At 32.9% G+C, this 24,620-nt stretch overlaps 1 protein-coding gene across 1 annotated transcript in view; it reads right to left on the bottom strand.

Moving 5' to 3' along the window:
- The window catches only part of LOC128987856 (soluble guanylate cyclase 88E-like), a 283,796-nt gene that overhangs the window by 146,283 nt on the left and 112,893 nt on the right, over positions 1–24,620 (bottom strand). Inside the window, exon 4 of the mRNA XM_054408910.1 lies at positions 2,931–3,109. Coding sequence (XP_054264885.1) covers positions 2,931–3,109 — 179 coding nt within the window. The remainder of the gene's footprint in view (positions 1–2,930; positions 3,110–24,620) is intronic.

Raw genomic sequence — 24,620 nt, 5'->3', positions numbered from 1 at the left:
GATTTTGGTTAATCCAGGTTTCATCCAGGTAAACTATAGGCCGCTGTAGTGGATCTTCTCTTAAGTCATGCATTTTTCGGAGGAGTTCTAATCTTGCTGTTACTATGTCGTCTCTTTCCATTAAAAAACGCCTACCATCATTACACTTCTTAAATGTGAACCCACATTTTTTTAAAAACCTTCCGCATAGAGTCTCGCCCCCCTCTAAACCCGATTTTATCTCTTAAAACATTCTTCAGTTTATCACAGGTCACATATTCTCCTCGATCATAGAACTCTAATACAGTACGTCGCACGACATCTCTGTCAAAGCCGTCAAGGCCTGTAATCCACTTTTTATGAGGCTTCTTTTTTGTAGATGATAGAAATTGGTTCCTACAATTATTATGTATAGGATTTTTGTTTCCTTCTGCGGTAATTCTTTGAATACTTCGAAGTGACAATGAGCATGCATCTGCAGTAGCTTGTTGTGTGTTTGAGAATAATTCCAATACTGTAACATTTGGATGGGTCTTAACTATATCCTTTAGGTTTTGATAAACACTAAACACTATTTTTTTAGTCTGTACTGAAATATCTGGAGCTTTAGTTGCCATTTCAAATCACACTGTATTACTTAAGTATACAGAAACCAAACCACACAAAAACATCAACAAATGATTACTCATTTGTTTTGACATTTGCTAACAAAGCGTTATCAGCTGGAGAGGCTATTAGACAAATAAGTGGAGAGGGGGATATATGTAAAATTCCCCTTAAACCGCCTAAATATTTCAGCCAGATTATAACAGATATACACTTGCATAAGCTCTACCTAAGTTTTGTGAAAGCTTACAACATTTAAAACTAGGGCAGCAATCTAAGGCAAGTACATTATCTTGTGCATAATCTTAGCTTATTTGATTCAAGAGTATTTCAAAATGAAAATGCTCCCCATTTTTATGTAATACGTAAATCAATCGCTCTAAAAGTTTATGTAGTTTGTGTGCACTTGACAGATACACAGGCTTCTGAGTTTGAACTGTTTTTGTAGGCAATTAAAAGATAAGGGTGATGATGCAGGCAAAATGTTTCAGCTGAACGTAACATGCTTTATCAGCAGCGCATTAGTCTAATCTGATCCCGTTACATAGGCGTCATCGTTACTGCATCGCGCTTCACTCTGGGATATCCGCTTATAATGTACATAAAGGTCATATAAAAATACTTATTTTCTGGCTAATATAGATTTCCGAGTTAATTTAATCCTATTTAATTTCAATAACCTTTTTTAACCAACAGCTAATTTAATTTTATTATTAACAAAAAAGGGATGGTTATTTTTTTAAACTGTCAATTGATTTAACAATAAACATATGTGGCGGTGCTTTGCAATTGTATTAAAACTACATGATTACAGTGTATTTAATACTTTAGAGGTATGAACTACCCATATAGAAATGAAAGAAAATTAATAGGTTTTAACAACTTAAAATGTATTAGAAAAAAATGTGAATGGATTAAGAAAACTATAGATAAATGTCTTAAATAAAACTTTTGAAGGTATTTCTTTTTGTTTTCGTATAGTTTACGTACAATAAAGACAATTCTTTGTAATACTCTTAGCATCCAGCTATTCGGGTAAGAACTTAAGTCAGTTCAGGTTATCATTTCAAGCTTAAATTTGAGTGTATAAATAAATGGTTAACAAGAGTGTGGAAAATATCAAATTATATAATGACATTAACCCAAGTTTAGAAGTGCATCATTCAGCAAAAACAGGTGTAGAGGGTTATAATGTTTTATTTTATTTTATTAATATTACAGTACATACGGTTTATGCAACGTTGAGCGGCTATGGGAATTCTTGCGTTATATTCGATCAAGAGATCATTTGTACGACTAGAATGTTGATGGATTTTTTCAAATACTTGACTTTTTGTAGTTAGGATTAATTTTCTTTGTAAAATTCCCAGCGTAGAAAATATCACTAAAACAGATTGCCTTTCGCATGAGTTACGGCAAATGTATTAAGCTTTTTATTTCTTCTTTGTACTAAGCTGTACTAAGACTAATTGAATGCGTTAAAGCACGACACAAACTTATCGTTTGGTCTTGTGGGCCAATACATTTTGTTGTTACAACAATAGAGCACGCCAATGCCACTCAAAATATTAAAGGCAGGAAGATTTCTAAGGGTTCGTACTTTACACTCTAATGTAATTGGTAATACTCTTTCCTAAAAAATCACCTAACACGGAATGGGGATCAAGCCTTTGGTACTATCGTTTAGCTGGCTGATAATATTAAGTCTTAAACATTTAATCTTGCTGATGATACTAGTCACTGAAGATTACAATTACCAAGCCGAGGGCAATTACGACACCAAAGAGTATAAAGCACTCTGTCAACCCCATCTTACTTACTTCTCCTTTGATTATAATTATTAACGGTTTCCGTTCCTGAATCGATCTCATATCAGTGGAATATTACATATTTAAATGCATATATTGCTATACAAGTACCAATCTTCGTTACGAGAGGGGCGGGTTCAATTCCATAAACATTCAAAAACATATGGGTCGGAACCACTTGCCCTGAAAACATTTGTGTACCTCATATGACAATGCCACAGGCGTAGACAATAAGGGAAAACATGAAGAAAACCCTCCAACTTACAATTAAATGGCTTACGATTAACAATTTCGGAACCCAGTTGCCGATCCAATTGTCCATCTTAATATAAATATGGGTTATTATTTATTTTAGGTCCAGCCAAAAACCTATATTTTCGACGTTGCAAGATATGGGTTTTAACAGTTACAATCCATAAAACCCATTACAGTAAAATGAGATACACAGTTAAAATGAGATACACACCTTATGATTAACTTCTTGATCAGCATTGTACCTGTTATTAAATTTACGGAAAGTAAATTTACTTTCCATACCTTATGATAGAAGTGTCTGGCGACCTCACGTATCTGCCCCATGGTGTAGTAGACGAAGCCTCTCCGCTTGCTGCGGTAGTGCAGCGTTAGACCTTGGCGCGTCTCGTTCTCACATATGAACGACGGGGCTCTCATGCGAGGATATGAGAACTTGAGGTACTCGTGAAGGTTGTCCAGTCCTGAAACAAGTGAATCTTGTAGCATTGAAGAAACTACGTTGCCGAGGAATCGACTCGATATAGTCAATCTTTAGGAAGACAATACGGCGAGGGGTTGGCTGGAAACTGGACATGATTATTGGCTTGAGTCAAAATGTTCGGCTAAACAGCTAGTCATAGTAACAAAGCTGCATAGAACCCTCTCCATTTTATTACACTTGTCTTTTACATATACCCAGTGAAGAAATCATAGTGTGTCCCCTATTTTAGTGTAACAATAGAATCTGACACTCACTTAATTAGTAACATATAAAAGGATTTCCCAAACATACAAATGTAAATTAAGTGCAATTTTAAGACAATCTAAATTCTAAACAGTCATTATCGATGATTAGCCTAAATAGACAGAAAAAACTGGACATATTTAAAAATAAACGATCTGTTTAATGAGAAACAATACTGGTATGAACCATGTATAGAGGGAAAATGTAGAAGAGAAATATAATAAATACAAATTTATATTCTCAAGTACATACAAAAGGGAATTAAATCGAAAGAAAGGCATATGAATACGTATGTTCATACAGATCAATTTTGGGAAAAAATCTATTACACTATACTAAATTCTACTCATGTCACCTTCAATGTAGCTCGGAGGCTCAACTAAAAATTTATGAATTATTAACAAAAAATACAGTTTTTCGCGTTATTTTATTATTCCTTTGGATGTAAATTTATTTCAACACTGGTTGTAATAAATGTACACCATTCGAGCCATATGTGGAATTAGCCTTGCAGTTGCCACATCTAAAATAGCAAAACGCTTAGACAAAAAGTGACTTGACCTTTCAGAGGTGGGAAAAGTATTGAAGTTTATAGAGTATCGTAAAAAAACTCAGAAAAATCCCATCTACTGGAGGAAGAAAGGAAACTAATCCAAAACGAAGGACTAACTCATAGAGGAGGAAGCTTTTAGGCAAACTCAGGGTTCTATATCGTACGCTAAGTGTGTTTTATTAGTTTTCTATAAAATATCTTTTGTGTGTTTTTCTTTCGTTCTGTGATTTCAGAAAACATTATTGTGGATATTTTACAAGGGAGGGGAAACACTTTTGACCTGCCTATTTTCTCATTAAAAAAGACAATATTTTAAACTTTGATTAGCGTTATCACTGTATTAAGAAACCTAGGTATCTCCTCTAAAGGTTTTATAATGCCTCCCTTTCATAGAATAAAAAATAAATTAACAGACTTTAAACTTTTAAACCCATGTGTGGATTACATCGTTTTGCCAAAACATAATGTCATCTAGTGAAGAAGGGTGTAACCCTCATTTTGGGGGTTATGCCCTTTTGGAAGACTTATGATGTGGTTATTTAAGAGGGAGTAATCCACAATGTTGATGGTTACACCTTTTTGGCAAACTTAATAAAATGTTCTTTTGTCAAATAGTTGAATATTGGGTAAACATTTTTTACCAAAAAAGAAAATGTAAATGAATTAACTTATTCGAGGAATAATTTATTGTTATTAGGAGCGTTTAAGTAATAACCTAACAAAAATCAATGATAAATACAATAAAATTGTGATAATAACATTTTTATTAAAGAAAAATAAAATAGTTTATATGAAAAACATACTACCTTGTTACATACTACATCAAAATTAAAAGTTGTGACACGTCATTTAAACAGAATAAAACGTCAAGGAATTCAGATTTCTTAATATACTGTAATACAAAAATTCATTCATGGACATTAGTTTATAAACAACAAAAAGTACTTAAATGCAGCCCTAGTCATCTAAATATTATATTTTATTGTTAAGCACAACTTGTTGATATAACCTGGTCTACCTGAATGTTTTAAATTGTTGACAAATATCATACAATGTCTAAAATAAGATAAGTAGGCCTAGGCTAGTTCTAGAAAGAATCCATGGTTAAAAGAAAATTAAGGCTGTTCTGCGTTGTGTTCCTCATCCGTTTCGGGCAGTTCATCTCGAACTGTGGAACTTGACGGCATGGTTTTATATTCTTCAAGGTAACTCGCTGGAATGATTCGCTTCTTGCAAAGATCATTGAAATCTTTATACTTGCTATGCTGGGTTGGATAGATGGGTTGTGGTGTGCAGGCATCTGTGCTTGACCGCAGTTTTTCTTGATTTTCATTTAAGCAATTCTCTTAGTTGGATCGTCATGCAGCTCGTTCTAAACTGTAATCCATTCTTCTCCTTTGTTAATCATAAGATTCCTGCAATCTATATAAATAAAATTTGAGTTTTGTCTGTACATTGCTCAGAATCATAAATTTGTAGGTTATTTTAACGTTTTATACATTAAAGAAGCCGAAACAAGTCTCATCTAAATTTCTGTCTGTCTGTCTTTCTGTAACACTCAAGATGGCATTTTACGCAATCTTCTCCAGGAAAACGAGAGTACCTATAAAGATCCAAGTCATTTTAATGTATTCACTGGATTGGCGAGAGTGTCTTTAGTCATTAAAACATGGCCTCACTACTTAGTAAATAAAATTACGGACGTTCAAAAATGCAGTTTTGTGCGATTTTTGTCAAGTTTTCGTCCAATTTTTATCACATAATGATCTATGAAATAACGAAAAGCTGTTCGGATCAAGATTATTTTTTCTAGCTGTCACTGATATGTTTACAAATGTTGTTTACAAATGTTGTTTACAAATACCGCAACCATTTCCGATCACGTTTTGAAGGTAAATCAAATCCAAGTGACATTAAAAACGTTGTCCTACATAACGGATTTAATTAATCGCAAGTGGAATAATATAGTGTAACCGTAAATGAAATAATTAATAACTAGGCATAATCCAGGTCAGGAACCAGAGATTCTTTGTGTGTAAAATTGTTCTTGAGTTTTGATAACCAGAAAGAAGACCTTGAATCAGTGTTGTATAGGGCTGGGAAACTTGAATTTATTAATGATCGTCGCCAATAGCTTACTAACAAGGATTCCACTCATTGACGGCGCTTCAATGGCGGTTGTGTAAAGTGTAAAGTAAAAAATCACAACTGCAGTGGGTGATTGTAACAGAGGTTTACGGTTTATGGATTATGCTAAACTTGCTTTTCCGATGTGTCACTTTCTTTTCCTACTCACCGTATGATGCAATCGCCGGACCATACAGCCAATAGGCTCATAGCCCATCTCTTGGGTACTTACGCCTACCCAATTATTCATAACAACCTTTTCGACGACGATCCTTGATACCGGTAATTTTCCCTAGAATACACGGCCTCCCTACTTAAGAAATAAAATATTACAATCGTCCAAAAACCCGGTGTTGTGTCATTTTTGTCACATTTCATTCTAATGTTAAAAGATATACGAATCATTGTTTAGAGAAAATAGGCCTACGTAATCTATTAAATAACAAACAGTTGTTTGTATGAGGTTGATTTTTTTTCAAACTGACACCAATAATTTTACATTAAAAGTTGTTTACGAATAAAGCGATTAATGGGAAATAACTTTGATTGCCAATAATCTTTTACGAGAAAATCCAAAACCAAGAAATCAATAACTTTGGGACTTGATTAACGCATTTAATTTGTCGGATGTAATTCTTAACTGTAAACGTTGGTTTTTGGTACTGGTTCTTTTCCTTAGAACCTTTGGTAGCAGCAAGAATCATTTTTACGTACCAAAACATCACTGTAATTTACAAATTAGTTATCGTTGGTGTTCACCTTATTTATACAGTCGTATTATAGCCGTACTCAATTTAATTGATGTCTTAACTGTATAAGTTTTGCTTTTTCTGTCTGGATTCAAAATTTTAGTTTATGCTAAGAAAATGATAACTCATTTAAGTAAAACATTTGTTTAGCAAACCATCATGAATTGTTTATGATTTACGTTGTTTATGTATCAATAGTTTGTGGCCTATTTTGGTAATTTTTATTATAAATTACCAATCTAAATTGTCTATAGTACTTCATTTCATATAGTAAGACGCCATTTCGACAGCATTTCGGGTCATCTTCGGTCCAAGTAAATATAGATTGGTATAATAAAATTTGATGACATTAATACAAATTTCAAATGCTTAAAACGTAGCAAATTTTCTAATTAAGTTCTGTATTTTTGTGTGTATGTCTGTTGGTAACGCATTTATGTCCTTTTTTTCTCAGTGTCACGAAAAGGACAAGAGCACCTTGATAATTAAAATGTCAACCCGAATAAAGTGTTAAATGGTAAGGTTGAGGTAGTACTTTAAATACTTTAAACCATTGTAGGAAGTAACTTTCAACTATAGGCTTACCTTAGGGATATGCCTCAGAGATCTAGGCCTAAGAAGCTTTTTTAGTTTAATCATTGGATTTAACATATTATGGACTAACACGAACCGGGTGACATTTAATTGCGAAGCATGTGTTTTGGCTTGAAACTGTCAGATACTGTATTTGCGAAGGTTTATACAGGGTGTTGAAAATGTCTGGAACCAACATTATATCTGGTGAGTGGTTAAAGAAAAACAATTGATATTTTGTGTACGGATATACTATGGTTTTACCTATCTTTTGGTGCCTTATGAAGATTTTTACCACTTATAGGGAACGTCCTGTGGAGGATTCAGTAAAAAGTTTTAATAGAAGTTTTTAATATGGTAAATGATACATCATTTTAAAGGCAATTTTTTTCTGAGTAAGGAGCCACAAGTTTCATCTCAAAAGGACCACCCTAGCGAAAATGGCGACTGTTTGAAATTTAAAAGTTCCGTTCCCTATAAGTGGTTTTTTAAATTTCAAACAGTCGCCATTTTTGCTAGGGTGGTCCTTTTGAGATGAAACTTGTGGCTCCTTACTCAGAAAAAAATGGCCTTTAAAATGATGTATCATTTACCATTTGCTTCCATTAAAACTTTTTACTGAATCCTCCACAGGACGTTCCCTATAAGTGGTAAAATAAGGCACCAAAAGATAGGTAAAACCATAGTATATCCGTACACAAAATTTCAGTTGTTTTTCTTTAACCACTCACCAGACATAATGTTGGTTCCAGACATTTTCAACACCCTGTATATAATAGTTTTGCCAGCATATCTAAAAATATGCAAACCAACTGCTGTTCTTAATATAAGAAGATTTCAACTGACTATTTTAAGATCCCCGTGCGTAGAACGGGCACACAGCTAGTTTTGGATAATAATAATATCATCATTTTCATGTAGGCCTTCTCCAGAATTTTGTTTCTACTAAAACTCTTTTGTTTAGGGGGCCAAATTTGTTTTTGGATTTTTTTATCAATCACAAAATTCAGTGTGCCACCCACAAAACTAATGTTCTATTGTCTTTTTGGTAACATTTGTGCACATCCATTACGTATGGTTTTGGACTTGTTCTTGCTTAGTTACTATTTTTACCCACTCTGATGGAGCCCCATTTTATTCTTTAGCTGGTGCTCAATGCAGGCATGCACAGAATCTACCGGCATCATTGTGTTTCCAGGTTAGGAGGAAAGTCAGTGTTATGCTCTCCAGGTTTCACAATTTTTTCAAAACATAAAATAACCATTGTGGTTACTTGTCTGTTTTTGTTTTGTCCGGGACAAGAGTCACAATACAAGGATAATATTTTTACAGTTTCTCTGTCATCTACATTTATTAGTGATATACTTAAAAAGAATACTGCAAATTTAATTTGCTCCTCTTTTACCACCACACTCTCCCCAAAGATAACAATAGCCGTTCTTAGTGTTGCTTTCATAGACTGTAAAGTTCAAGTATGATCATTTTCTATTGTAATAAAGGAGCATGTTGTTTCTCCATGTGGTGTGTTTAATCAAGATCGAAAGTAGATTTTACCGGAATAATCCTGGTCACTGCTAAACGTTGTTTTTATGACGTCCTTCGTTTTATTATGAAGTTTTATGCTTCTTTCTTGTGATGTAGTCGGCTCTTCTGAGGCTGTATTATTAGATTTCTCACACTATACACACTTATCTTTAATAGGTTGGTGAAAACCAACATTAAAATTGTTTCTAATAACGCACTCACCCACTGGCTTTCTATTATTTGTCTAACAATTTACCTTATAAAACTTGTAGAGTTTTGTAAGGTTTCCAAACTCGACAGGCAAGTATTTCTTTTGTGAACTGGAGCTACAGTAGTGAGAGGGAACTGCTGGTAACTCAGTAATGTATTTTATGTAGTCATCATCTTCTTTCTTTGTCTTGTTTGCAGGAGAATGTTTTCCCCTGTTAATTGAATAATTTTTCGAATTCAAATCACGTCGGAGTCACCAATTTTAGTGGAAAGAACCTCGTATTAAACTCAAACTTAATATATAACAGGAGAAATACCTGAAACAAAAGTCTAAAGAATTTACACAAAATAAAATATGATTGCTTTAATTCAACATACCTTTTAAGTAACAATCAATTGTTCAGTACAAAATAAATTAAACCAGTGTATTGTTAGAAAGCCTAAAATAGCTTATTTTCTGTTTGTTTATCTCTCCCTAGTAACTATAAATAATAAGATAATTTAAAACATAGGCGACAACTCAACTATTTTTAACATTTTAAGTCTCTGGTCACATCACTTCATTTATAATCTTTCCTAAACTTTTCGTAGACTTTATTAGTAGACTTTTATTTGCCCTACAAAATAAAATCTTGATTGTGAATATTTATTTTTCCAGGATTTCACTTTATTTTTCCAGAAAACCACCATAAAAATATATAATTAATGATTTTTTTTTTACTTTCGAAATTAATTTTCTTAAAACAAACTTACTTTTCCTAAACATTTCGTTTATCACTGTAAAAAAAAAACAAATAAAAAAAAAACAAGGTGCATGTAGAAGATTTACTATTTGCAGTAGAGAATCTCCTTAACATTAAACAGAACAGTAGATTTTTTTAGTTCATAAACCGTAAGTTTTCTAAAGGTTCATTGTGCAGGATGAGCGATCTCATTGAAAACATTTACATGCAACTCTTATGCAACTTGATCAACTCTTATGCAAACAATAAAAGCTTCAGTTGATTATGGACGTGAAAATCATGAAGAAAGGTTATAAATTAAATGACAAAGTGATTGCAAACTTAGCAGTTATAAAGGAGAGTCGGTGAGATATTTAGTAATGCTTTATGTCTATTAAGATTTTTTAATAATTTCTAACAGATATTTCTAAAACCTATTTAATATTAAAGAATAAATACTTCCAAACTCAACAAATAACTATGTAACGGTTGAAAAAATATTTAAAAATGCCATGCATACAACCACATTGAGCCCGCTTAAAGTACTTTTAAACATGATACGTGACATTAACTTGAATTACACGTTTTCCGAAGTGATTTAACCGTCTACGTATGGATATTGGAAATATCTGTTTTATATTAGCTATAAAATACCAGCAAAGAAGAACACTAGCTAGCCAAATGGGTCGTGGATAATTGCTGTTATATATGTTCCGTAACACAAAGATAAATCTTGTTCTTCGATAAAGTGATTTAAGACTACGACGTATTGGGGCTGGCAATATCTGCTATAAATTTTCTTAGTGCTTTGCACAACACACGGATTGGATCAGGGAAGAAAACTAAGGGTTTACAATCAATCTGGAATCACTTTTAAACACATCCAACTGATATATGACAATATTACTTGTGTTTTCTTGTAAGTTGAAAGGGCTTTAAAAGATTAATGTTTTACTCTTTGTTATAAAATATGGTATTAAAAACATTAAAATCTTTCTGACATGCACTTTTGATTATGCTCAAGCGGATTGTAAGGACCTAAGTACTAGTGTTTACTAACAAGTAATGTAAGTGCATGGGTAAATTTTTTATTTGAAAGATACATACCATTCGGGAACTGTTATATAATTGTTGTACCTGTTCAGAATTTGATTGTGAAACCGTAAAAAATACCTGCAAATTTATAAAACTTATCAGAAACAAAAATAATAACACAGAAAAAATAAACTTGCTCAATTGTGTTATGCAATGGTAAACCAAGTTACTAAAAGCTTCTTTTGAGTTAAAGGTGGTTTTGCAAACATATTTTGGAAAATTATTCAGAATCTTGTTATAAACATATTTATTATAATGTATAATGGGGGTTATATTTGAATTTTTAAACTTAATTAGTAGATTTTTATATACAATATAAAAAATAGCCAAAAATGTCCTTTTATTTGGTCTAATTTTGATTTTTCCATAATTAATAAACGTTGATAAACTAACAGCCAAGCTGACGTGGTCTGGCATTGGAATACGGGGTAGCGGCAGCGTCTGTTCTAAATCAAAAGACAGACATTTCTTTCCTCTGTCTTCTTTGGACTCTTCAACATTTCTATTCATTAGGTCCCAATCATATTTTGCCATTTAAAGGGATGACTAGGACGGTGGCGTCGTGGCGTCCTGTGATCCAGCTTCTAGGAGGTCACGAATTGTGGATAGTTTTAGGCATGCACTGTGGATGCGATACTCCCTGGTGTGGATTAACGTTCGCACTAGTGAGTACTACAACTATCTACAGTACTCTCCTGATAATTAGACTAATTCGTTAATATCAAGGCAAGAATGTGGTTTTGATTCCACTATAACTATAGGCCCCTTAGTTGCCATTAGCTGTTTGGACTATTAATTAACAGCTGTGTCTAAGGAATATGTCGGCCTTAGTCACTAACAAGACTACAAGATCGCGCCACTCATCCTACACTCATCCTTCATTCATATTTGGGTTAAAATACGCACATAGTGGCGTCCCTATCTTAAATAATTGGTATGATTGTTAAAGGTAACAAATAGTTGTAGGCCTACTTACATTTTTAATTTTAATTTTTTTTTAGCTTTTAAATGCCAAAGCGTCAGAGAGGCAAAACAAATGTCCCCCTACTTTCAAGGTGGACAAAAAAAAGACATATAAATGAAATTCTAACTGAAATTTCTAATGAATCGTCTTCGGATGATGAAATTCCAGTCCCCTATAAAATGTCCTTCGACAGCACTCAAAATGTCCCTATAGAAGGCCATTGACCTTCCAGTTTCTTCTAAAATGGTAGACTGCCCACAATATGTCAAATCCCATCCCAGTTCCAGAAACCTCTAAAATTGCTGACTTGCCAGAACATTATTCCTTAATGGATTGCCGTTGAAGGTCAAGACCCTGTAAATATTGTTGGTGTTATAAAGAAGGATTTATTTGTTTGAGTATTATTTTGGGCAAAGTAGCCATTCTTTAGTTGTAATAACCTGAAGGGAAAAATCCATTAATGTGTAAGACATAGAAGACAATAGAGACCGAAGCTACGCAGGACAAAGGTCAAGACTGGATACAATACGTCCGAGATAAGAGCGGCCAGTCTTCAGCAGTCCACAGGTGAGGCACGATCATAGCTCGTTCGTTTCTGCCCACATTTATTATAAGTTTTGCCTTAAGCATAGTTCACGGGTTAAATATATGTTTTATTAGGTTATCAAGTTACAACAGTTGGCTGCCCTCCAAGTTCATCCTGTAATGATGCTTCTGACAACACCGAAATGAGTGATTGTACTGATGCGAACCTAATTTTTTTACCATAATCAGAAGATTCAGGACAATCATACTATGAAAATGAAACAAATTCAAACTCAGATTTTCGTGAGGATGAGATGCCTTAAAAATACAAATTTTGCCAAAAGAATATGATTTAAAAAATTGTTGATTTTTTTGCAATCATGGAGTGGTGACTGTAACACTTAAAATGCAGACTGCATTCCACAAAATGCGTTAGATAAGCTGTTGTTGGGTCACAGAGAGCATTCCTGTTTTTCCTATTTTCCAAGCTGTAGAAGGACTCTTGTGAAAACACCAAGAATATTAGAGAAAACTCAAGTAGCTCCTGGAGAATATATCCATATTGGAATTGAGGTTTAACATACAAAAACAATTACAAAATGTGTCTTTGCACTCCATATTATAAATAAGATTCATCGTCAACGTTGACGGCTTACCTCCGTCTAAAAGTTGCCAGGGAGAACTGTATCCTATCCTAATATCAGCTCTGAATGTACCTGAGATTGGAAACAAAGTAATACCTGTAGGTAATAATTACGGGCTTGAGAAGCCTAGAAATGTTTCAGAAGATTTTAAATCTTTTGTCAATGAAGCTAAGAGTTTAATTGAAAGTGGGTTGAATATTCAAAATCGAAAGTTAGCAATTAAAATCTCTTGCTTTTGTATGGATGCACATGTGAAAAGTTTTATTATGGGGATCATTGGCCATGGTGGATTTTATTCATGTACGAGATGCAAATTGAATGGAGATGCAAAGTGAAAGGAGAGACAGTAGAAAAAAAGGATCTTTGATGATCTCAATCGTGAGAAATGAACCAGTATAGATTTTATTGAAAACATAGATAAGCACTATCAAACTGGATACACTCCGATGACAGAAATCCCACAGGTAAATTTTGTAGATTCTTTATGTTGGATTATATGCACTTGGTCTGTCTGGGGGCAGTAAGAACCTTACTTCACGTTTTAAATTGTGTAACTCTTCATCAAAAAAGACCAGGCTTTCAAAGAATGGAAGGGATGTTGTGTCCAAGAGATTGTTAGGCTTCAAAAGTAATGTCCCTTCGGAATATGCACTAAACCCCAGAGATATGAAACTTATACCACGTTGGAAAGCCACGGAGTTCAGAACATTTCTTCTTTATCTTGGATTGCTACATAGTGCAATGACAATTTTGTTAAGCCCCTCTTTGTGTACTGATGTAGATTTTCGCTCTACAGCTAAATCTTTGTTGAATCAATTTGTGAAATCAGTCTCGCTGCTCTGTGGACGTCATTTGATAACTCACAATTTTCATGGACTGATTCATTTAGTAGATGATGCGGATGATATTGTAAATTGTAAAGAAGATGTATCTGATTGTCAATTTGAAAACTTCTTAAGAAAAAATTAAACCAATGTTGCGAGAAAGACTGTAACGACTCTAATTTAACTTAAAAAATACTGTAATGTGAGTGTTTTATATTTTATTACATTTCTATTTTGTGGATTATTTTGCTATTATGTAATTAACACATTTTCATTGAAGTAGCACTTAAATGAAAAAAAAAACAGTAGGTTAAATTTTCCAAACTAGCTGGCTCGAAAGAAAAATTTTAATTACCTAGACAGGACAAATTTTTAGGAACTGTATGTACAGCAATCCCAAAAACAGTTTATTAAAATAGACCGGTTTTAAAGAAATAAAATTAAAATGTCACGAAAATAGGTGTGTTTATCATTATTTCCAACATTACCGTATAACATATAAGTATATATCTTTTTTTAACAAACTAGTTTCGTATGCAGGAGCAATTTACCTAGGCTTATCTCTCGTACAAGTTATTTTTAAAAGTTTTTTTTTTTAAGTTCTTAGGGAAAATATCTCTGTGGGCATGTTTTTAAATTGCTCCTATGGTAAATATGTATCAATAATAAGACTCAATATAATATCGTAAAGTATTATATCGCTTATTTTTGGAACTGTTTGGAAATTTTAAAATTTAAGATTCTACTAGCTGTAATCTATTGCAGCAAAATGTGGACTAGAATCAGAAGATTTGATGATGGGTTGTACGATTTAATACCAAATAATTGGCTGATTGGTCACACTAAATCTTTCCATCCAAACGTTGGCCTTAGAGAAACAAAAATGCTTGCAAAGCAGAATACGATGCCAAACAGCATCACATAGGAAATATTAGAATTTGAAACTATTAAAAGAGATATTGGTAAGTTTTAAAAAAATTATACATATAGCCTATAGGGTTTGAAAAAATATGGATCCAGGTTCTACATTATTCATGTAAACCACTTTTGCATTGTAGAGGGGAAAGTACACATCCCTGGAGAAATAGCTATATGTGAATTTAGTCTGGCAGAGAGTTTAACGAACGTGTACCACACCATGACGAGCCAAAGTAAGCTTAGAAGTACAGTAGTATGTAGTAATATAAAGGGGTCAGTTAACTTAGTCATACGCTTTAAGGCCCTCAGTGTACTTAAGCGAACTTAGTATTTTGACAGGATGAATTTTTTATTTTTTTTTTTATTTTGAAGCAGCCTTACCTTAAAGACAAAATAGGTTTGATTTTGTTTTTGTTATACTTACCTGCACAGTGGGTTAGTTCAATTCAATTAATTAATTCAATTGGAAACACATTTTTAAAGACACAATTGATATATTTCATGGCCAAAAATACTTTGATTACTTGTATAGATTTACAACTACATAGATTTGCTTCTCTGTGAATAGAATAAGTATAAGGGGAATTATCAATTGTTGTTTAGTAGCAATAAACAACAATTATTAAATTATTCATTAGTGCAAACACAGTCAGTAGGCAACTAACAACTCGGATCATCATAACCTACAGTTTACCTTCCTTATCTACCCTAACCTTAAACACTTAATACAGTTGCGAATCTGTATAAAGCCCGACCTATTTGGCATGTGAGGAATGTATCCTCACATGCCAAATAGGAACTGATTAGTTTACAAAACCCAATGTTCAGGTAGACTTCTAAATGCCTTAACTGCTTTGTTTTTACTGTCTACGTGTTTGTCCTCTTTTCCTACACGATACTTTCAATCCTTAGTTTGTTCTTTGTTTACAACATTACAACCGATGACTGCCTAATTCCGTCAAAGACAAGAATTACAACTAAATAATAAAATTTAAACTAATGTAGTTTATTTAGTTTGGTCCTCCACAGAAGGTATCATTTTTTCACGTGGGTGCCAGCTTGGCAGAGTGGGCATAACCCCAGAATCCGCCATTTTAAAAATGGCGGCGGCATTTATTACATGAAACTCGTCGGGAGCTTATATCTCGAAAACGGTAATATACAGCGAGTTACTTTTATTACAATAAATGTTGCTTACACAATAAGGAACAACTTTTGTATTTACAAAAATGCCCTAAATACTGTATAACTATTTAGGAGTAGTTGAGCAATTTATGCTAATTTAACCTATAATTTTTACTTTTTTTGGCAAAAAATTCTAATATCTTTAAAAAAAACTGTTCTTTTTAATTTGGCACATAGCACTTATTGCTCTTTACGGTCAAAATACCCCCATCTAAGCAAACCTGCAGACTAAACAAACATTTACCTGGCTGCATTTCTACTAAAAAATTAAAATTGTCATATTTAACCTATAGTTGTTATCTCTGTTGCAAAAGAAAAAACTAATAATTATAAAAAAGTTGTTATTTTGTAATTTGGTACATGGCACTAATAGTGGAAGAATATTAGGAAAATCGACCTAACAGATTCGAACTACCTAGAAAATTTGCACAGCTGTTAAGTAAGCCATGTTCTTGAAAATGTCAAAAGTCCCCGGAAATCCCTGCTGTGCTTCAGCCGCCATCTTGGAAAATGGCGGCCAATTTTAACTTTTTTGACAATATTTCCCAAACTATTGGTATTAGAGAATTTTTGTAAATACAAAAGTTAAAGAACGTCTAAAAATACACAATTTTCATATTACAAGGTTTGCTCTATCTCTAACGGCTATTGAGATAAATAATAAAAATAGTTTTAAATTTAAAATTCCCATGTTATTCTTACGAAGGAAAAGAAAATTGTTGCAGTTTGCTTATTTGTGGATATATTTTTATCAAACTTGGCAAACTTAAACTTATTTATTTTATACTAAGCTAATGATATTTAACATAATTACACACTTTATAACCCTTCCAATAGCAGTAAACGTAGTACTTGTTAAATTTAGAGTTATTTAAATAGGGATTCTATCTTTCATTTTTAAGTATTATTTTAATAAAAATCCAGGCAGGCAAATGGAAATTCATTTTTAGACACGATTGTTAATTTTTCCTTATTAGTATTAAAGAGAAATGGAAAATGGTGGCCGATTTTTAGAAGAATCCGAAAGATAGAATCCCTATTTAAATAACGTTAAATTTAATAAGTACTACGTTTACTGCTATTGGAAGGGTTATAAAGTGTGTAATTATGTTAAATATCATTAGCTTAGTATAAAATAAATAAGTTTGCCAAGTTTGATAAAAATATGTCCACAAATAAGCAAACTGCAACAATTTTCTTTTCCTTCGTAAGAATAACATGGGAATTTTAAATTTAAAACTATTTTTATTATTTATCTCAATAGCCGTTAGAGATAGAGCAAACCTTGTAATGTAAAAATTGTGTATTTTTAGACGTTCTTTAACTTTTGTATTTACAAAAATTCTCTAATACCAATAGTTTGGGAAATATTGTCAAAAAAGTGAAAATTGGCCGCCATTTTCCAAGATGGCGGCTGAAGCACAGCAGGGATTTCCGGGGACTTTTGACATTTTCAAGAACATGGCTTACTTAACAGCTGTGCAAAATTTCTAGGTAGTTCGAATTTGTTAGGTCGAATGGCATTTGAATCCCTAAAATTCCTGGACTATAATTTTTCTTCGCATTCAAGGTAAAAAAACCTGCAAAAAACATTCGAGAAGTTTCTGACAGACTATTATAAGTATTAACATAATATAAAATATTTTTAAATTAATTTTTGTTATTACATGACGCATACAAATATAAAAAACATTGCCCTTTCTATATAATGAATTTTTATTATTACAAATAATAATAAATCTACGGATGTAACAGTAATTATTATTATAATTCATAACATTTATTATTAAAACGGCGATGGAGCGGGAACGGGGCCGGCGGCAAAGTTGGTGCATCGGCCAAGCATTGACGTCTTGTTAACACAAGCAGTACCTTGACATTGTCCTTGGTGGTAGGCTGCTTCGGACTGATTGTGTTGATATTGAACTAGTTTCGTGGATTATAAAATTTGAGCGCAGTTATTGGATCTAAATTTTAATCCTTTTGGGTTTTAAGGAATTAGATCTGTTCCCATTTATAGTCATCAGAAAAATGAAACTGTTCACAATATACTAGTGTGCGTTGCGGCAGTCAACTACAGGAACACTTCTACATTAAAAAAAGGACAACACGGTATGCCAGCTAGTTTCGTACACATGTGCAGCTTTGATTGGGACAGGTTTTGCAGTTGCAGCATTCTAATAGATCACTTGGGCAAAGCTGGAAATCAAATTTTTACCCAAAAACCAACAAAGAGTAACCACCATCTCTGTATCCAAAACTCAAAGGATCGAGTTGAAAAAAGTGTTCTTCCAAGCAATGAATCTAGTAGCTCTACTAGACAGAATTTCTTCACGAGCAACGGATGCAGTTCTTTAAAAGTATTCGTTGTACAGTGACAGTGTACGTCCAGTGTCTTAGATCATTCATAGTTTCACACTGAGTAATCTTTTTTAAATGTGAACTAGATACTTCTCTGTGTTTTTCAAACTTTATTCTATCTTTTCCTCCCCATCTTTTCCAAAGTCCATTAGCAAAGTACTTGGATTACATTTTAGGGTAGCACGCTTTGTTCCAAATTTACTGGCAAAGTCACAGCCCGTTAAAATATGGAGTGCTGATGTAACTGAGCAAAGGTTACTTCCAGGCCTGTTTGCTATAATGTGAACTAGTACATATCATGAAATTTTGGCTGAACCAAGTCGCATCCACAATTCCTGCAAACCTTCCAAAGAGAATCCATTCATAAAGTGTAAAGCCAACACTACGACATCTGTATCTGAAGACAGAACTACGACTTAATTTGATAACTCGAGCAAAAATGATCCAATTTTAATTAAATTTATCACAAACGTGTAATCCTACGTTTTCAGACGAGTTCGGACTATGAAACCAGAACGATCGGACTATGGGAACGGGGGTTTATGGGGAGTTTTATGGGGTAAAAATAGATTTTTCCGATTTTCGACCCTAAAAACACAAAATTTTATAATGAACCAAATTATTTTGTACAGCTCCAAAAAGAAATAATTTTGTATGTTGAAGCGTTGAGGTATGCCCAAAAGGTAAGGAGAATATGCTGTTTTAGTTTGCTTGTTTATGGATACATTATAATCAAATATGAAAATTTTGTTTCATTCATACTAAGCTATCAACATTTTAATAAAAATATTTAAAAACAAACACCTTGATACCTTCCCTGAAGCAGCAAACTTAAGTACTCATTACAAATCAATGTCATTTAATAGAAATCAATCTGTCAATTTTAATATTTTAGTAGAAATGCGGCCAGGTTAATGTTTGCTGGTTCTGCAGGTTTTTAAAGATATTAGAATTTTTTGCCAAACAAAGTAAAAATTATAGGTTAAATTAGCATAAATTGCTCAACTACTTCTAAATAGTTATATTTAGGGCATTTTTGTAAATACAAAAGTTGTTCCTTATTGTGTAAGCAACATTTATTGTAATAAAAGTAACTCGCTGTATATTACCGTTTTCGAGATATAAGCTCCCGACGAGTTTCATGTAATAAATGCAACCGCCATTTTTAAAATGGCGGATTCTGAGGTTATGCCCACTCTGCCAAGCTGGCACCCACGTGAAAAATGATACCCCACATAGTACCTACATGATTCCTTAGGGTGTTTTTCTATACATAAAATGCACACGGGAACCCCCCTAGCAAGTGGATTAAAATGACTATAGGTTCACCTTAATTATGCATCATTTACGCATTTATGCATTTTAAGAGCTTAAAAACAATTAATTTAGTATACCGAAGTTTTTTTTACAATTATTGGTTACAGAGAAAATTAAAAAAAAATTAAAATTCCCATCTTATTCTTATAGGCAATAAGTAAAATTATTTTTCTTCTTTATGAATATACAGGGTGGTCATAAATTATTGGTCACATTTTAAGATTACATAAACCAATAACCAAGTAGCTTAGAAACTTGGGAATTGTTTTATTGAATGGCAAATTAAAAATAGTTTTATACAGTAACTGCAAAACAATAATTACATAAATGTCAATAATTATAAAAAGTAGTTATAAAAAATTTGCAAAAATCACTCAAACAGTTTGTGTAAGTTTTTTTTCCTCAATAACTCGTGTTGTGGCATATACAGCATGGATAGCATGGCAAAACCAACAATGGACCTTTATACACCAGCTGTGTATGATATTCGCTGAATCAAATACTTTTAAACCGACTTAAAAGTAACAATTTTACTAGGGTTCAATAAAAAGCATTGTCTTTGGTTTAATGAAAGTAAATCTGCAATAAATGTTCGAAGAAGGTTTTGTTTAGAGTATAGCCGTAATTCCCCGTGTAAAAATTTTATAAAATGGTGGTACAGTCAGTTCGAAGGACTGGGAAGTATCCAACATATAGTCTAAAGGGTCCTCATCTCAAAAGAACATAACTTACAATAACAGTTTAGGTGATTTCGACTGTGTTTTTATAACTACTTTTCATAATTGCTGACATTTTTATAATTGAATTATTGTAGTTACTGTATAAAACTGTTTTAAATTTGCTATTTAATGAACCAATTTACATGTTTCTATGTTGCTTGGTTTTTAATTTATTTCATCTTAAAATGTGTACAGTAATTTATGACCACCCTGTATATTTATCAATCATAAATTTATTTCAAAACAAGCTATTGATATTTCAACCAAAAAATCACACCTTATTACCCTCCCTGTAGCAGCAAACCTAGGTAATTGAAAAACCTATTCTATTTGAATAGATTTAATTAAAATACCTATCAGGAAAATGGAATTCGCTTAGTCTGCAGGTTTGCTGCGGTGGTGGGGCGTTTCTTCTTTTAGAAGATCCTTAAAACAGTATTAAAATCGCTGAACGCTGCAGGAAAATTATAATGATTTGGAAAAATTACGTTTAAATGCCTCTAAAGGGTAGACCCAAAAAGGAAGAAAAGGGGAGTTTGAAGATCAAACAAGAAAAGTCAAGAGAAAAAAAAGAGTGAATTATAATGAGGATTATATTAACACAAAAGGGGATAAAACATTCTCTAGGGAGTTCAGATATTATAAATGCAATTGTAAACTTTAAAAAAATACAAGTGTGGCATCTATATACTAATAGGCAAGCATGTTTCTTTAGAAAATATTTTCTCAGCTCGTGTGAATCACAGGGAACATTTACGCATACTGTTAGAAAGCTATTTTCCTGTAGATGTGCAGAATCCCTTTAAAAATTAAAAAAAATTACATGGGCTTTATGGGTTGCCATGCTGGTGACGAAATAATTACGAAATATAAACAGAAAATCAAAAACAAATGTAAGAAATTACAATCACATGTTTTATTTTCAGCGTGGGGTGAAGATATAAAATTTATAATTTTTATGTTTAGTCCTTTTTTAGATACAGCACGAAGAAAAACTGCTATTTTGTTAAAATAACAATATTTCAAGGCTCATAATACTTAAAGGATGGATGTGACAGATCTCAATTTTTTTTTCTAAGTGAAAGAAGCATCTGTTACATCATTTAAGGGGAAAAATATTGAAGATGTGTTAAATTCATAGTAAGCAATTTATCTGACTGAAACCAATTTTTTTTGTGTGAAATATTAGGTAATTTGCTTACAAGATACAAAAACTTTGGTCATAACATCAATTGTAGATGGTTTCATATACAATTAGATGATTTTCGTTTCAAGTTGATATCTTAATTAATAAAAAAAATATTAGACTGCTTATCGCTAACCCTTGAAAACACGTGAAATGCACAATCTTCTTACACAAAAGGAATTTGTCGTACAAAGTTTTTTTTTTAATAATGGGAGGAACCGACAGCAAAGAGAGAAAGTAACGAGATTGCAAGCTGCGTATTAAAACATTTCTCAGAAAACGATGTGTACTATCAAAAGCTCGTAATAATATCAGACAACTGCGCTGGGTAGAACAAGAATTGGTCTCTTGTTAACCTATGGCTGCATCTGTTAGCAATTGTCCAACAAAAAGCTCCACATATCGGGCGTCAAGCCATGGATGCCGTGTTATCCAGTCGTCAGTTATAGTGTAGTTTTTTGTACATAAGTGAACATTATGAAAACCCTATAGAAAAAGAAAAATTATACACTTGGATATTGGCTAATTAAATGTGGTAACCAAATTACTTATTAGCACCAAAAGTGGCGAAAATAGAAAATCTGTTTAAATCAACCACAGTGATTAAACCTTGTTCAACCACAGTGTCAAGAACACTCTGCCTTAGCTGTACAGAGAAACTAAAAATTAACTGATTGGATTAGAAAAAGATAACTTGTAATCAATTTCATTAACTACAGATATGTGGACTTCAGAATCAACCTTGTCAGTTCTAGCCATCATAGCCCATTTCACGGACTGAAACCTGCAAATGGGAAGTTTGGAGAAAGTAGCTTCAAAAATACATTTCAACTAATCTAAATTAATGACAAAGTGTTAAGGCACGTTAAAATATTAATTCACATGACATTGTAAACATGTTATTCGTACGTGTCACTATGTCACGGTGCTTTCAGAAAATAGCAATCTCTTTATTGATGTGGATGTTTAATATTTATCTCTTAATTAAGGTGTTAAGGTTATGATTTTGTGATAGATATACAGTTACACTTAAAAACATTTTAGAGTTCGTGTATCATAAAAATACATTTCATTTAAGTACCTGGAGACTGTAACTGATTTAATGGCATGTCGCTAATATGTTGACTGATAATTACAATAATGGTTTTTTTATTATAAATACTCGTATTTAACTGCAACAAACTCATGTCATTGTTGATTTCAAGCTATTTATTCAAATATTTTCAAAATGCACATTTCCATCCTCTTAACGATTAAATTAAGCTTTTAGCAAAACTCAACCCTGGAAACTAGAGAGAGATTTAATTTTGTGGTATCCATAATTAATTGTAGTATTGTTTAGATTTTATGGTGACGTGAAATCATACATACTCGTCCATGTATTATGAGCACGAGCGCAGGTGGGAAGTTGCGTCTCATATACAGGGTTATTACAAATTATGTTCATGATTTCATACATACATAAAATATAGTTTTATTTGTTATACAAAGAAATAAAATGGTTACAACTTTTGAAAAAACTCAAAAAGTTTCGACACAGATACACAGAACTGTAAATGCTCGATACGGAAACCCCTTGTGGTACGAGAGATGTCAATAATGTAGTCAAGCTCTTGCTAGACTTTGAAAAGTGTGTCTAGGCCTATTGTTAGTTTCGATAGCATTGGTAATCCGTTGCTGGATCTCAAGTATGCTATCTGATAATGGTGGTGTGTATGCCTTATCTTTGATGTATCCCCACAAGAAAAAAATCAGGGGGTGATGTCCGGAGATCTTGTAGTCCAGTTCAGGGGTGTGTCATTATTCGGACCACTGAGCTCGTTCCATATCTCAGGCAGCACATTGTTAAGTTCAGCCCTACTACAAGTAACATTCAAATGCAGCCATTTCTCTTAAATTTCAAGTGTCACTTGCCAATATAGTGGTTATTAGGAGGATAATCGTTAAACCTGGATCTTAAGTGTCGTTGCACACTAATAACAGATTGGTTAATGTAATATTCCAACTGGCAAAAAGCTTTCCTGCCTTAAAATTCAGCCATTACACAACACTTCCAACAATTGACTTGACAAACAGCTGATATCCACCCAAACCAATGTAAATGAAACTTTATGAGTTTTTATTTCCAATGGTACCAACTAAAATAGTCTTGAAACAAATTAATCCAGTAATATTTATAATCAAAATCAGGAACATCATTTGTAATAACCCTGTATAACGTTCTTACCTCACAAAAGCCAATTGTACGGAAACAACTAAGTCGCTGGTCCTAAGTCCGTAAATCTTTTAAATCTACTAATGTTATAAATCAAAGGGATGAGTGTGTGTCACGCTTTTTGGAGGGGGGGGTGGTATGTGACATTGCCCTTGGAGGGAGGGGGCTGGGCACCTCTGCCGAAGTTTAGTTTTCTGACAAATTGCAACAAATAGAGGTCAGTGTGTCGTAAGATTGGTTTACTTCCCCTCTAACTGGCCTAACTTGGCCTTTGTTGGAACTTGGCCATTTTCGTCTCGGCTGAGTTAATAATGGTAGTTTCTCTTTCCCGAAATGAGTTCTTGGAAAGTTTTAACGACCAGGTTGGGGTACAGCCCAATATTTGAGCTTTGAGATGCCTTATACCTACCATCCTCGCTGCGAACATTGAATATTAGAAACTACACATATTACATCAGGATCTTAAAACTAAAATTAGTCAAGATATTTTTTAAATTTTAATAGGGATATTGGCTCCTAGTCGTTTTAAATAGCTTATTCACGCCAGTAGTTTCAGTATTAATAAAGATAGTAATTAGAAACATAACAACTAAGTGTTTTTAATTCTCAGAATATTGAAAAATACATTTAATATCAATATTTTCAAACCGAATATGGATTTTGTCTTATTATTTAGATATTTAGATAGCTCGAATTCATTAAGAATCTCAACGAATGTGGATTACTGGTGCAAAATGCATCATGATCAATTAGTCATGATAAATTATGTTTCTATTTTTTACCAGGAATACTTTTCTAAGTTTCTTTAAACAGGGATTTTAAAATCTTCGGTCTAGT

Source organism: Macrosteles quadrilineatus, unplaced genomic scaffold (genome assembly GCF_028750875.1).
Source record: "Macrosteles quadrilineatus isolate MER2022 unplaced genomic scaffold, UCM_ALF_1.0 Scaffold_2__2_contigs__length_208266976, whole genome shotgun sequence".
NCBI lineage: Eukaryota > Metazoa > Arthropoda > Insecta > Hemiptera > Cicadellidae > Macrosteles > Macrosteles quadrilineatus.
Note: the sequence above shows the minus strand (reverse complement) of the source record. Positions and strands in the feature narration are given on the sequence as shown.